The sequence below is a fragment of the Pyricularia pennisetigena genome, chromosome 5, assembly GCF_004337985.1.
Source record: "Pyricularia pennisetigena strain Br36 chromosome 5, whole genome shotgun sequence".
Lineage (NCBI taxonomy): Eukaryota > Fungi > Ascomycota > Sordariomycetes > Magnaporthales > Pyriculariaceae > Pyricularia > Pyricularia pennisetigena.
In genome coordinates this window covers 323,990-338,867 of record NC_043743.1, presented here as the reverse complement: position 1 = coordinate 338,867, position 14,878 = coordinate 323,990, and the positions used below count along the sequence as shown (strand labels likewise).

The following is a 14,878-nucleotide window of genomic DNA, read 5'->3' as shown; positions in this document are numbered from 1 at the left end:
GGGGTTTGGGTATTTGCTTTTCCCAACAGGACTCTAGAAAACCGCATTGAACCACGACAAAGCCACCAGAAAAGAGAAACGAGGGTGAACAACATAACCACCAAAGAAAAGCATATATCAGACCATATTCCAGAAGCCAAAACCTAAATATTCTTTCCGTATTTGGGGCATTCTTTTCCCACACTCCCCTCATCTCTTTTCTTTTTTTTTTTTTTTTCTTATTCATCCTTTTCCGTGCCGGCACGTGTCAAAGAATACGAAAACGAACCAAAACAGTTGAACTCCGTTTTCGCGTCGTGACGTAGGCGCGGGGGGAGTTGGTTCTGAACTCTATACATATACACAAAGTAGACCTCATTTGTTCAACAGAGAGGTCCGACAGCACAGAAAAGGAGAAAGGGGACCGAGCCCTTCTCCCCAACAATCTACGCCCAGCAAAACAACCCTCCCCCATCGGAGTGTTCAGGCCAGAACCTAGAGGGCCAAGGAAGCAATATTTCATCCGAGGCAGTTATTAGTAGCCCGTTCAGCTCCGTCTTACCACCAGGCGCCCTGAAAGAGGCGGCAGCCAAGACATCACGCAAAAAAAAAAAAAAAAAAAAAACACCCGGCATGTAACAATATTAATCATCAATTCTCTCGTCTACACAAATTCCCTAAAGCGTGGGGGCGGAAACGCAGACACATTGGCCAAGCATCTCGACCAACCAACCTCTTGCCGACGTGAAAACAAATCCAGACTCAAAAGGCTATCCGTGTGCTCAACCCCCCTCCAATGTGACTCAACAGTACACCTCGTGAAGGGAGTCCGACCGCCGCTTGACCATTCATCCCCCCCAAAACCTTGCTTCCCCAGTTCTCTCCTCTCCTTCTGCAGACGGGTCATGTCTGTATTAGAATAGTGATGATGGGTAAGTAGGACCCCGCTGACCAAAGAAAGGTGAACGGCGAAAGAAAAGAACACAAACAAGTACACTTTTTGTAAACCATAACGTCGTCATAAAGGGGGAAAAAGAAAATGGAGACGTTGTCGAGCCATGGCAGAGGGAGATTATAAAAGACTAAACAATTGCTCCTGAACCCCCCCAAAGACGACAAACAACTGCCCATCTCTGGTCATGGGGCTTCAACAAAAAAAAAAGAGCACAGAAAGAGAGGAAAAAGCAGATGATTTCAAAACACCAAACCCAGGGCCCATCCCGCGCCTTAGCAAAAAGTCCTAACACCAATCCCATCCCATAACAGCTGTTCCATTTCGAATAAGCCCCCAATCTGACTCCTGTTTGCGCCGAGATTTCCCTCCCTTTCCCAAGAATGATGAATAAAAGCTAAAATAAACCTCCTCGTCAACCTAGACAAAGTAGAAAAAGAAGAGAAAAAACAGAATGCAGCCCCAGGGTATATGTGTAACCACCTCAAAGTGAGCCCCACAGTCAACAAAGAAAGGGTATATATGGCTCGTGAGGTCTCTTCTTCCCATCTTGTGCAGTGCAACATTCGGAATTGCTGGTGATATGCAGCCAGTGGGCATAGCTGAGAATAGCCCTTCCGAAGTGCCAATATGTGCGTGCGTGCGTGTGTGTGCGCGTGAGCGTATGCGTTCTTTACAACCAATGTAGAAGAAAAAGCAAAGAAAAGAAAAGCAACAGATCAACATCGCATTTGTATATCCCTATCCTTATCCGTCTGTCACATCGGGGCCTACCCATATAGACCATGCGGAGAGGTGGGCATTTGAGATGCGGATATTTGAGCGCCGGTTCCAGCGCCATTGCCATTCCACTGGCCAAACATGGTCGGGCTGTGGAACATTTGAGGGTTGTGGACGTGAGCAGAGTTGCCGGCACCACTGTCTTGTGGCGCTGCGGTGTAGCTGTCGTATCCGGCGTTCGGCTGGGAAACTAGGGCGTTTCCACCATTTCTGGCAGCAGAAGCAACATGGGTTCTGATGCCATTGAGGTGAGGTGCCGAGGCCCCCATAGATGGCTGATGTATCCCGTTTGGCTGGACCGACTGGGCGCCGTTGTGAAGATGATGGTCGCCGTGTCCGTTCTGCAGGGAGGACATACCAAAGGTCTGGTCGGGTGTCGATAGAATCGGCTGGTTGTTGGTGTACCCATTGCCTGTAGAAGGTCCCGAACTTTGACTAGCACCATTGTGCTGTTGACTCTGCCCATCGATGAGAGCGTCTTCCGACCAGCCATGCTGAAGACTTAGTTCCAACAAATACTGGTTATCGCGCAAGAGAGCCTCGATAAACTCGAATGTCTTCTCGGCAACCACGCCCTTGCTCATTTTCTGGTCCCTTATGGGGTCGATTTCGGACTGCAAATCCTGGAGCTGGTCCTTGATGTTGCCGCGTCGTCTTTTCTCCGAATTAATGTGATTCAGTCGCTTCTGCTCTGATGTCAAATTCACACGAGGCTGTTTCTGCGGCGCCGTTGATGACTTGCGCCGCTTTCCAGACGAGGGCTTTCCGACGGCGTCGGCATCATCCTCGACATCGCCTGAATTCAGAGGGCTTGGCCCTGGCGCTGAGGTATCTGCCGCAAGCTCGCTTGAGGGGCTCTTCCTGGCGGTTGCTGGTATGGTCTTGAGCTTCTTCTGGGGGCGAGGCCGGGCATTGGGTTTGGCCTTTCCCTTACCCTTGGAATTAAACGGCAGTGATTCGTCGTCATCTCCTTCAACACTGGCCTGCTTCTGCTCGGCGCCTTCATCCGACTCAAGCTTCACGATGCTCGCTGCATTGGCATGGTCATTGGCATTGTCGTATTCGCTAATCATCTTGTCCAGATTGGTGAGCCTGCGAGCGGGGGATATTGGCGTCGTCGGCCCTGTGGTCTCGTTACTGCTGGGTGCGACTGGCTCCAGACAGCCCACGTATTTGAGGCGCTCTTGCTCAATCTGCGCACTATCTTCCTGGGTCGTCTGCGGGACGTAGCCGTGAGGTCTACTGAAGTTGGGATCAGAGCCGTATTGAGGATTGCGTAGATTATCAAACATGGTGGGCGCAGTACTAGACGATGATGCCGGGGCGGGCTGTCGCTGCGGCTGAGGCTGAACATGTGCCTGGCCGTTCATGTACACGCGGGGTTGGAATGCATTCGCCGGAACTTGAGGTTGCTCCTGCGCATGCGAAGCATGTTGATTCGGTGTGATTGTGAAGCCAAAGGGTTGACTTGCGGCATTATCGATTGGCGAAAACACGGGTGAATGATGGCTTTGCCCAGCAAGCTGGGACTGGTGTCTTTGCCCAAAAACTGCACCATTTGGTGCTTGATTTCCCGTGTAGGATGAGTAGTCCGGCCGGCCAGTTCGGTTTTGAAACAATGCAGTGTTTTGTAATGCAGTAGCCGCGGCAATCTCCTGCTCAGAATGCGGCTGATGCAATGGGATCTGGATAGGCGAAGGCACTGGCGGAGGTGCAGAGCCGGGAAGTGACTGTCGGTGATGATGATGGTGATGGTGATGGCGGCGTTGGTTTTGGTGCTGGTTCGAGGCCTGCGGCACAGGTGTGAAGCTCGCGGGTTGAGAAGCCCCGTTGACCATTGGCCCAACATTTGGAAATGTCATTTGAGGCATCTCCAAGTTCGCCGGAGAACTGAGGGTTGGGTCCGTCTGCGGTCCCAGTGTGGTAGAGGTGCCCACCAGCACAGGCACCGGACCTATGTCACTGAACCAGTCGTCTTGCAACTGAGCCAAACCCTCTCCATAGTTGGGTGGCGGCTCCGTGTTGTTATGTATGTGATCAAAGAAGGCATCTAGCGTGTCAGTTTCTCCCGTATCAAGAATCGGGGGCCCTTGCGGATTATCTGGTGGCGTTAATTGGGGGAGAGGCTCCCTTTCGAAGCCGAAAATCTCGTCCACATTGACCCCTATTTGCCCTATTGATACACCGTAGTCAGAATGTCATGCCCAGAACCAAAAAAAAAAAAAAAAAAGAAAAACCCATGTAAAAACGGGAGTTCTGAGGTTTGGCTTACAACCAAAGATAAGGCCAGGGTCCTCGTCCGGTAGTGGCGGCTGCGGCTGCGGCATCCTGGAATCGAGTCTTTGCAATGCCAACATAGGTGTGGTAGACGGAAGGATCAAGGCAGGTAGATGGGTATTTGTAGGAAAGCTCGTGGTGACCAGACAGGGCGAGGGCTACCTGTCCTCAATCAAGAATCCCATGGCCTGGTAGACTTGCAAACTCTGTCAAGGGCACTAGCCCGCGATAATCCAACTTGGTGTGCGTATTAATATGCACTATTCTGCAAAGACCTCGCTTTTGACTGCAGATTCACAGTTACGGCGCCCGACTTCGTTTCCCAACAAAACCGCAAGCCCGTCCAAGAGGTATTTGTATGCCCAGGTTGAGCAGACACCGGAGGTAAAAACTCCCAAAAAAAAAAAAACACCGTATCCACTGCCCGCCCAAGAGCGCGCAGCTGAAGAGCGCACACTAAATATGGGCGCGGAGGCAACCTGGGGGCGACTCCGTTGACGATATTCAGAGTTGAAGAGCCCGGAAGTATATTGCCACGGTCTTCAATGTTTAAAAGCTCCAGGTCTTTTGATCAACGAGCACTACCTGCGACATGCGCAAGCTATATCTTGGCCTCTTTACCGATTCGCTTTGGGTTTAGGATTTCGACTCGTATCTCAGTTTGAAAGTTCGTGGTCTCCTGAGGAACGCAGGATGCGGCAGGCAGGTGAATGTGCGTCTGAGGTTTAAGACCCTCCAAAAATATGCGAACAATGCTCTTTCCGTGGAGCGTGGATGATGCTGAGCTCGAAGGGAACGCGACTCGGATGCAAGCTGAGCTGAAGAGAAGAGGATTGGATCAAGCTTCGGCCGGGGCGGACGCGCTTGTGTCGGTTCCGTTTCTTGGGGGATCGCAAAACTTATTTCGGTTCCTGGCGCGCAAAAGGCCAGACAAGCAACGCTTCTCGCCGTCGTCGTTGAGTGCGTCAATGAGCAGCAGAAAGCTTGACAGTCGGACGGAGTTCAGTCTTGAATGGAAGGGAAGCACGTTGGGTGGCCGAGCCTTGGACACCGCCTGGGTTAGTTCTGATTAGGACCAGACCCCCAACGAGCTTCGCTAGGCCAGTCTAGGTACTTACCTTACTTTAGCGTGTCCCGCTGCCCCCGCAGCCGAGCCGAAACTGTGGGGTACTACTCAACTGTACTATGGCTGTACCATAGTAGGTACTCAACTAACGGGGGGAAAGAAACACATGCACTTACCAGGAGCGGACAAGTCAGGTTGCGAGCGGGCAGGCAAAGGAGGTACGTACCACGAGCCCCATCAATACTGTGGTAATTCAAGCTCACAATCACATGCTTCAGACAATGCCCTTGTTCGTTCAAGGTTCCTTCCCTGATCTGATTGTTGCGCGAGCTCAAGTCCATCCACACAAAACGCAGATTATTAGATGGATTAGATGGCCCGTTTCTAGAAGCTTTGTAACGCGACTGGATGCGACTTGAAGCAAAGTGCAAGTCGAAATAAAAAGATTCTGCAGAATGCTGCCCGAATGGACGAGCTACTGTATGTGATCGAGGTTGCCTTGCGTTTCCCTTATTTGTTTATTTATTTATTTTTTCTCTTTTCTCCCCTTCTCTTGGTTCCCTCCCTCACCCTGAAATCTTGCATTTCTGAATGCATGACATCCGCCGAGGTCATACATGGCTGCAGAAAACCACGGACATTGCCTGCCTAAAGTTATTTTGCTACATACCAGTTACAACTAGTGTTTTCTAGCGTTCCAGTGAGGGAGCGGTGGGCTTGGTGGCTGATAGTGAGTGACTGGAATTGTAGAGTCCGCCATAATTTTCTCGATTTTTTTTTTTATTGTTTTCCTCTTGTAAATGACCAAGAACAACACTTTAAAAGATACATCCCCATGTCTTGTCAGCAGTGCATATTCCTCGGAGATTTGATCTATCCACGCGGTCAAGGTCACACCTCACCTTGCACCAATCAATCAAATTCATCTCCTCCCCAGATCTCCCGCGCATTGAATCCATTTTTGACGTTCAATCCTTAATACAAGCACAACCCGAACCCCATATCGGCTCGACCGACCATATTCGACAGGTCAGTGTCGCAACGGTGTATTGATGTGCAGGGAGCTTGTCCCAAGCCCAGCACGGACGTTCGTACCACGCGCGATTCGGTTTAGATCCAGGCAATCCAGGCCAAGGCGCAAGTAGACCGCATGCACTTTGACAAATTGAAGGGTTAATTTTTTTCTCTCCTTTTTCTTGACTCCTGGTTTATTAATCTTCTTTTTATTTTTCATTCTTGGATCTTGGCCTTTAAACCAGATATCTTCCCTTGATTGGTCCATTTATCGTCTACTCTTGCCCTGTTTATTTTCTGGTTCAAAGACAACGCAACAAGCTGAGGAGCCGAGGTAAGGCGCTTGCAAGGAAGCGACGCATAAGCTGAGCTGGGCTAGCCTCCCACAGCCCCCCCTTCCCAGGCCATCATCCTGTACATTCCGGTTGCGTTATCAGACTGGACGACACGTCTGTTTATTCGCACGTGGAATGAGTGGTGAAAACACGTCAAAAGAAAAAGCAAAAATCCATGATTGAAACCTCATCGACCACTTTTGCTCCAAGCAACTTACTTGCCCAGTACTATAGCGGTTTTTGTTTTGTTTTTGCTGCTTTCATCTATTTGGATTTCTTGCCTGTAATGCGAATGCACTATTAGGTGCCAAACCCTTGCGCTACTCAATGTGCCAGTAAAATCAATCAATACCACCATGGCGCAGAACACATCTTCTGGCCGCCGCATTCCCGCGGTAGCGGCAGCAGCAGCAAAACATCCTAAATGGGACCATGCCATACCGCCTCAGCTCCGCCCACTCGTCCGCGCATTCTTACTCGGGTACGGATCGAGCGTAGCGCCCCGCGTTCTCACGCTCCTGCTGCAGCGCCTCAGCCGTCGTTACAAGCGCCCGGAGAACACCGCCGCTCGCCAGCCGCTCCAGCCTTTCTTTCCGGCTCTTTTCCACATCCTCCGCACCGGGTTCGATCCGCAACGCTTTCCAGTCTTTTGCGCGGCACTGGTCGGAGGCAGTACCTTGCTACAGGCACGTGACTAGTTCGTGATGTATCGGATGATACGAAAGTAATGATTTTATGCTAATTGATATACAACATTTCCCCCCCAAGGATTTAGGTACCTTTGAAACGGGTGATAGAACGGGTATTACGCGCTCTGGACGAGCCTGCAAAGCTCCGCTTGTCAAGATGGCTGGCTACCTTCGTCGCGGCTTGGTGCAGTTTAAGTCTCCTGCAGTCAAAGCCAAGTCCTCTCTTCACTGATATTATCGAAGAGCCGTCAGATGACAATTCATCCAACAGTAGGCAAAGGACCATAAAATGGGCTGGTCGTACTCTGGACTTGACTCTTTTTGCCGTGACAAGAGCAATTGACGTAATAGTTGGCGAGCTATGGGCTCAAAGGAGAGAGCGGCGCATGGCTGCGGGCAAATGGACCAAGGTGAACAATGTTCCTCTTAAACGCACTTACTGTTCATCACGGATTGTCGCTAACGTAGAGGGATGCCACTGAAGACGGAGAAAATAATCCAAAAGTCGGCTGACCCAGCCCTCTTTGCGCTCTCCTGCACGGCCATCATGTGGGCTTGGTTCTATACGCCCACACTCCTCCCACCAGGCTACAACAAATGGATTGGTGCCGCGGCGGCCGTTGACGTGCGCCTAATTGAGGCTCTCCGACGCTTTCACAAGGGCGAGATGCAGTATGGCAAGGACAACGGCCAGGCACCATTGATCCAGAGCATGTGCGCCGATTACAAGTGGCCGATGGCCTGGGGCGATCCGGCGGTGTCGGTTCCGTTCCCGTGCGAGGTCGTTCACATGGGCGTTGGGCCGTCGTGCGAACATCACGCCCTCAGTCGCTTTTACCACTCATGGCGCTGGTCACTCGCCACGTACCTGCCGTTGAATCTCCTGATCGTGGCGCGCAATCCTTCCTTCAAGAGCCTCAAGCGGGCGCTCGTCTCGGCCTCGCGGTCATCGGCATTCCTGGGCGCCTTCATCGCCTTGTTCTACTACGGCGTGTGCCTGGCACGGTCCAGGGTGGGCCCGCTGATCGTGGGTAAGGACAAGGCCGCCCGGCAGCGCATCGACAGCGGGATCTGTGTCGGGACCGGCTGCGTACTGTGTGGCTGGAGCATCCTGCTCGAGCACCCGGGGCGCAGAAAGGACATGGCGCTATTCGTGGCTCCGAGGGCGCTTGCGACGTTCCTGCCGCGCAAATACGGGATGAACAAGCAGTGGAGAGAGAACCTGGTATTTGCCATCAGCACGGCCGTTGCTTTCACCTGCGTGATGGAGAATCAGCCCAGGGTGAGGGGCGTGCTGGGGAACGTGCTGGGGTCGGTGTTGAAGGCCTAGTCTGGACTAGCGGGTCACTGTCGAGATGGCAGACTATTCTTGTCTCGGGCCGATCTGTCGAGGGCCCGGGAATGTTGTATTATCATGCATTGGCGATAGAAGTGCAAAAGAACAAGAAGGGGGAAAAGTTGAGAAATCATGCTGAATAGTGACAGGTGCTCAGAGGTGATATGACGATGAGGTAGTTGACCTAGCAGTCCTCCATATCTAGCCTATATATTATCCACCTCAGCTACCCCGGTTCTAAAAGCCCACATTGCGAGAAGAACGATTGTCAATTGTCATAGACGCATCCCCCTGAGTAAGGCGCGAATGGCGAGAACCGTGCTAGGATCTGGCCAATTAACAGGTTGCATTTAGGCGTCAGTTAGAGCTGCGTATAAAACAGGAGAGTACGTGCTTCGTACAAACACTACACTTGCCCTTTATGCCAAGGAGAGTGAGTTGCAATTTGCATTTTGTGTCTTTGAACCTGGAAACAACAATCTTGTGTTGATGCGCAGTCTGAACACAAGTTTCCAAAGATATCAGATAAGACTAGCACTGGTCTAGTTGCTAGACATCACAGCTCTTAGCTCCAAAAAGACAAGACGTCGCGGTCCTTTTGTCGTACGGTACCTGCCTGGGTCTGACGCATCACAGCAAAGTCAGTGAGTTCGCCAGTTTCGGCAACCGGGAGTCGGGGCGCACTCCTCCCACGCTAAAAGTCTTCTGCGCCTTTGGTGTGCTGCGCTAATACTGGGCAAAAAAAAGAGGGGTGGATTTTTTTTGGGGGGCTGGGGCAAACCAATAACAAGGCCTCGAAAGCAAAGCCAGTGGGCATTTTCTACAAACTTTTCGCCTCTCTGTGGATTTTTTCTTGCCCCAGCCTCCGACGTCGCTGCAGAAAAAAAACCCCCCGAGTACTACTCACAGTGCTATGCAGTACATAGCGTCATCTAATGAAAACGCATGTACCTGAGTAAGGTGCCTCTGTAGATGCATCACGTTCGGTTAGCCTTGAGATCAGACGAGACTTTGAGTACGGATAAATTATTCACGAAGGGGATCGATCTATCTCAATCGTGTTTGTCGTTTCTTCAAAGTGAGAAGATCACTGTTCTACAGTACAAAGACGTTCATGTTCGCGTGCTCTCCTTCCGCATGCTTGGGGTTCCCCGCGGTTAAATTTAATTGAGGGGTAGCAACTAGCTTCCAAGCGACCGGCTGTAGGTACCTATCTGTTCCGTGCAAGCCGTGATCGATTGACCAGCCAACCCTACGAGGACGGGACGGTCTCAAGGGGCCTAGATCTATGAAGATATTATTTGATGAGGCTCGAATGTTTTTTTTTTTTTTTTTTTTCTCCTTCGCCTTTATGTTGCATCTCTTCTGGTGTGTGCCGTAATACTTGGCAGTGCAAAGAATTGGAGAAATAGATCAGCGCCGGCTGCAACCACTCCCGCCTTGACCGCTCCCGCTTTCCTCAAGCCTTTGGTTGATGATTTTAAGACGTGGGCTTTGTTGGATGAAAGGTCGCTAGAGCAAGCGGTAGGACGTAGACCTGGCAATCGTGCGAAAGCGGTGACGCTTGCTGAACTCCCATGGGTCACCTCCGATACTGGGGACTCCGGGGAAAAGAGGGTATCTATCACCGTGGACTACTACGTAGACATATGGCCGAATCAAATCATCTCCAGCTCAGCTACTACTGTACCTATTTACAACAGTGTACCTACGAATAGACTGTAGGTAGGTTCATGTGCTCGTCCGCAGACGGTTTATGGCCTGTGGTTTTGACCTAGTACCGGGAGGTACGTACGGGATTTGCCAAGTATTTGCCCACAACCCCGCTTTTGGCTCCATTCTGACGACTTCTGCAAGGGTTCAGTTGCCGATTTTAGCATTTGGGGTGTCATTGCCTCCGCCTGGGACTTTTTTTTTTTCTTTTTTTTTTTTTATGTCCTAGGAGAAAAAAAAAGTAAAAATCCCTGGCGATTGAACTGTGTTGATTCACACCAGCCTACGCAGGGCAAAAGAGTCATATCCATAATCCCCACTTCTTTGGATCTTGGTCAGTCGTCCTGAGTCTGAATCTATAACCTCCTACGCATCACTCCACAAACTCTTCTTGTGCTTCTGTCATCTTATTCCTGCGATATTTAGCTGGCTTCTTGTAGTCTGTACGAGTTTCATTATAGTGCTTAACCTTTGTGGTCCTGTTGTGTGACCCCTCAATTGCAATACTCACTACAAAGCCAAAAGAAAAGACGAAAAAGAAACCAGACCCTTTTGTCCAGCTTCCCATTCAGCTTTACTCAGAACACCTCCAAACCAACAAAATGTGCCCATCCTGCGAGCCTGAGCAAGCCGCTGTCTCCAATGGCAATGCCAACGGCAATGGCACCTCCAATGGCAACGGTAAGGGTCTCACCCTCGCTTTCAGAGTAGTTTCTGGCGGAGCTCCGATGCCGGCGCCAAAAAGTTGAACGAGGTTCGTCGCCACAAGTGCTAACGCGATCGCTCTCGACGAAAAATGAAGGAAACCACGAGGGAATGACTGGTATCGAAACTCGCCAAACACAAAATGCTCGTTTCCAGCCATCACGGAATCCCTACCAGCCCGTCGGTGACTTTTTGTCCAATGTGAACAACTTCAAGATCATCGAGAGCACCCTGCGAGAGGGCGAGCAGTTCGCCAATGCCTTCTTCGACACGGTGAGTCAAAGCTATCATCTCAGCAAATACTTGTCCCTCGTAGCGACAGCGCACCCGAGCTCCTTTTGATAGCTCGACAGTTATTGTACTGTCAAGGCGTCCCAGCGGCATCGCAGCGCGAAAAAAATGGACTCATCGGCTGACTCATACTTTTTCTTCCCCGACGAGCAGGCCAAGAAGATTGAGATCGCCAAGGCGCTGGACGACTTTGGCGTCGACTACATCGAGCTCACCAGCCCGGCTGCCTCGGAGCAGTCTAGGCTTGACTGCGCCGCCATCTGCAAGCTGGGACTCAAGGCCAAGATCCTCACCCACATCAGGTGCCACATGGACGATGCGCGCATCGCCGTCGAGACTGGTGTTGACGGTGTCGACATTGTCATCGGCACCTCTTCGTTCCTCATGGAGCACTCGCACGGCAAGGACATGACCTACATCACCAACACTGCCATCGAGGTCATCAACTTCGTCAAGAGCAAGGGCATCGAGGTCCGCTTCTCGTCCGAGGACTCGTTCCGCAGCAACCTGGTTGACCTGCTGAGCATCTACTCGACCGTCGACAAGATCGGTGTCAACCGTGTCGGTATTGCTGATACCGTCGGTTGCGCCTCGCCTCGCCAGGTCTACGACCTGGTCAAGACTCTGCGTGGTGTTGTCTCTTGGTAGGTTGCAAGTCTGCTGATTCTTGTGCCGCTGGGTCTTGACGCTAACTGTTGGATAGTGACATTGAGACACATTTCCATAACGACACTGGCTGTGCCATCTCAAATGCCTTTTGCGCTCTGGAGGCCGGTGCTACCCACATTGACACCTGCGTCCTGGGTATCGGCGAGCGTAACGGAATTACTCCCCTTGGAGGTTTGATGGCTCGCATGATTGTCGGTTCCAAGGATTACGTTCTGAGCAAGTACAAGCTGCACAAGCTCAAGGACATTGAGGAGCTTGTGGCCGACGCCGTTCAGGTCAACATGTAAGATTTCTCATCCCCATTCCGATTTTCATTCTGGGTCGATCGCTAACATTTCGTCTCTTACAGTCCTTTCAACAACTACATCACTGGTTTCTGTGCTTTCACTCACAAGTATGTTCCCGTCACATATCGGACTATATAATCTTGATGTGAAACTAATTCGTTGCGACAGGGCCGGTATCCACGCCAAGGCTATCCTCAAGAATCCCTCAACATATGAGATCATTGTATGTTTCGACCCGCTCTTAAAAAAAAACGAAAAAAAAAAAAAAAAAAAAAAAAAAAAAAAACGTCCTAGCATGGGTGTCCGTATGGTTTGATGGGCCGGAAAAATACTAACTATTGACAAATCAGGACCCGACTCTGTTCGGCATCACCCGCTATGTCCACTTCGCCAGCAGGTTGACGGGATGGAACGCAATCAAGAGCAGAGCATCACAACTCAACATTGAGATGACGGACGAGCAGTGCAAGGAGTGCACTGCCAAGATTAAGCTGTTGGCCGACATTAGGCCGATCGCCATCGACGACGCCGACTCCATCATTCACGCATTCCACCGCAGCATCAACTCCGGCCAGCCTATCCAGTCTCTCGGCAGCCTGCTGCCCAACATTACGGACGAGGAGAGGGCCGCCTTGGCAGATGTAGAGCGCCGTGAGTCGACTGATGCCGAGCAACCGGCCGCCAAAAGGGCCAAGGTTGAGGTTGTTGCGTGAGCACTGGAATTTCTGAGCATTTTCCAAGCGTGAGCGAGTCGCATATATGTTGTTGACGCAGCATTTTGGTGGATGAAGGGGTCGATAGAAAGGCCTTGGGCTTTGATCAAAACTGCCCCAAAGCGTTGACTTGTTTATTATCTCTCCTTCTGTCTGCATATGAAGTCAAAAAAAAAAAGAACGAGAAAGGAAAAGTATTGTCAGGATGGGATGGTTTACGGATCTACTATGGCCCCCGGAGCTGTTCAAAGATAGATTGTGTTTGCTGTTGATTTGCCCTTATGGATAACTGGGGCCTTTTGCTGGTTTTGCTACATTTTGCTATACCATTCAATGAATTTTTTTTTCTTTTTGACTTTGTTACTGAGGTGAAGTGCCTTGTTTTTAACGTACAGGTTGAGCGATGGTAATATGTCATGTTGGCAGTATGTGTGGTGTTGCCAAACATACCTTTGTGTCAGCTGCACCATATTTTCCGCTACGGATTTGCACAATTGGCCCAAGTCTGACTTTGATGTGTGTACCTGGGAGATGGAGCAAGCAACATGCCTCTGCCCAACCAACCCTGTCGGTTTGTGCGTATCCAGCGCGGATATTAATGTAAGATCATTGCAGATACTACTCGACTGATAGTATCTCATAGGTCTCCCGTTTTTTTTTTTTTTTTTTGGAGCAAAACAGCAAAAGTAACCCCCAAATCACGTCATTAAAAATACTACTGCAACCAGCGAGTGTCTATAAAGATCCCAAAAAAGATAAAAAAACAGTCATTTTGTTTCGTTGGTTTTTGTTTGGTATTGCATTTTGTCATCTTCAAACAACGCTCTCGACCATGTGAATTTTGTCCTGTCAGAATCAAACACCAACGCCCCCTTGGGTCCTCCACCAGTGACAAACCCCCAGCACAAAGACGCACACCAGCAGGTCGGACCTGACCGTCGTGAACACCTGGCCGTACCGCAGCGCCGTCTCGAGGTAGCGCTTCAGGCCCGGGGGCAGGAAGCCGGCGACGGTCCAGAGGATGCCGGGGGGAAGGGCGCGGGTCCGGTCGAGGAAGAAGCGCGACGTCAGCAGCACCGCCTCGGCCGTGGCGAACATGTAAAAGAAGCGCGCCCGGCTGTCCCTGCTCTGGCCGTCCAGGTCCGTCGCCGACGACATGCCGGCGTCGGACGCCAAGCGTGCCGCGTCCCGCGCCTCGAGCGTCCCCACGAACGAGCCGGTCAGCGCGATGTACAGGCCCAGCCCCAGCGCGACGACGAGGTGCAGGATGCGCCACGCGGCGGAGTAGGTGTCCAGTGGTGGTGGTTGTTGTTGCTGCTGCTGCTGTGGGGCGGCGCCCGGCATGCCGGGGAATGCGCCCGCGCTGCCGGGCATCTGCCCGCCCATCATCTGCTGGAGCATCCTGAGCATGGGGTCTTCGGGACCGCCTGGCTGGCCGCCGCCCACGCCGGGGTTGAGGAAGGGGTTCGCGGCGAATGGGTTCGGCGGCGCTGGGGAGCCGTCGCCGCGCCCCACGTCCATGCCTAGCATCAGCTGGCGGAGCTGGGCTTCTGACATTTCCGAAGAGGGCTGTTGTTGTTGCTGCTGCCGTCTAGGCGAAGGGAAGTGCTGGCTGGATATGTCGACCTCGTCCGGGTCGGCGTGGTCTGCCGTCGGTGCTGCTGCTGCTGGCGTGGGGGAGGCGGTGGTGGCGTCTGTTCCTGACGCTGTTGCTGTCGGGATGGGGTCTGTATTTTCCAGAGTCAGCTGAGCTTTTTTTTGTTTTCCTCTTCCTCAGAAGCTGAGCAGGAACGGATTTCCAACTTACCGCGCTGAAATCCACCGCCGAGGCCGGTGATCCTGTTCAGACGCGCGCTGCCGCCGGCCTTGATCTTGGCCTCGCGACGCTCCTTGCGTAAGCGGGCCTGCTCTGATGCCCTGGCGGCGGCAGCGTCTGCGTCGGCTGATTCTGTCATTTTTTCACCCCGCTTATCGTCTTGCACAAAAGTCGGTTTTATCCCAGGAAAGATGATTGTATGGTTCAAGGAAAAAGTGACTTTGGGGACAGGGTGTTGGCAATGTGAGTGAATGCG

General features: G+C 51.7%; 5 protein-coding genes across 5 annotated transcripts; 2 read left to right on the top strand and 3 right to left on the bottom strand.

Annotated features, from left to right (window-relative positions):
• Window positions 1–1,701: 1,701 nt before the first annotated feature.
• Window positions 1,702–4,068, bottom strand: PpBr36_08048 (uncharacterized protein; the record flags this gene model as incomplete). The annotated part of the gene is made up of 2 exons (XM_029895181.1): window positions 1,702–3,884; window positions 3,984–4,068. 2 exons carry the CDS (start codon window positions 4,066–4,068, stop codon window positions 1,702–1,704), a joined length of 2,268 nt encoding a protein of 755 aa, XP_029747082.1.
• A 758-nt stretch (window positions 4,069–4,826) lies between these two features.
• On the bottom strand, window positions 4,827–5,292 carry PpBr36_08047 (uncharacterized protein; the record flags this gene model as incomplete). The annotated part of the gene is made up of 2 exons (XM_029895180.1): window positions 4,827–5,042; window positions 5,281–5,292. 2 exons carry the CDS (start codon window positions 5,290–5,292, stop codon window positions 4,827–4,829), a joined length of 228 nt encoding a protein of 75 aa, XP_029747089.1.
• A 1,467-nt stretch (window positions 5,293–6,759) lies between these two features.
• Window positions 6,760–8,422, top strand: PpBr36_08046 (uncharacterized protein; the record flags this gene model as incomplete). The annotated part of the gene is made up of 2 exons (XM_029895179.1): window positions 6,760–7,093; window positions 7,563–8,422. 2 exons carry the CDS (start codon window positions 6,760–6,762, stop codon window positions 8,420–8,422), a joined length of 1,194 nt encoding a protein of 397 aa, XP_029747088.1.
• A 2,321-nt stretch (window positions 8,423–10,743) lies between these two features.
• PpBr36_08045 (uncharacterized protein) lies at window positions 10,744–12,806 on the top strand (the record flags this gene model as incomplete). The annotated part of the gene is made up of 7 exons (XM_029895178.1): window positions 10,744–10,822; window positions 10,944–11,119; window positions 11,291–11,781; window positions 11,841–12,089; window positions 12,156–12,200; window positions 12,262–12,316; window positions 12,444–12,806. The coding sequence occupies 7 exons, from the start codon at window positions 10,744–10,746 to the stop codon at window positions 12,804–12,806; spliced, it is 1,458 nt and encodes a 485-aa protein (XP_029747091.1).
• Window positions 12,807–13,661: 855 nt separating this feature from the next.
• On the bottom strand, window positions 13,662–14,761 carry PpBr36_08044 (uncharacterized protein; the record flags this gene model as incomplete). Its single annotated transcript, XM_029895177.1, has 2 exons — window positions 13,662–14,533; window positions 14,614–14,761. The coding sequence occupies 2 exons, from the start codon at window positions 14,759–14,761 to the stop codon at window positions 13,662–13,664; spliced, it is 1,020 nt and encodes a 339-aa protein (XP_029747090.1).
• Between the last annotated feature and the right edge of the window lie 117 nt (window positions 14,762–14,878).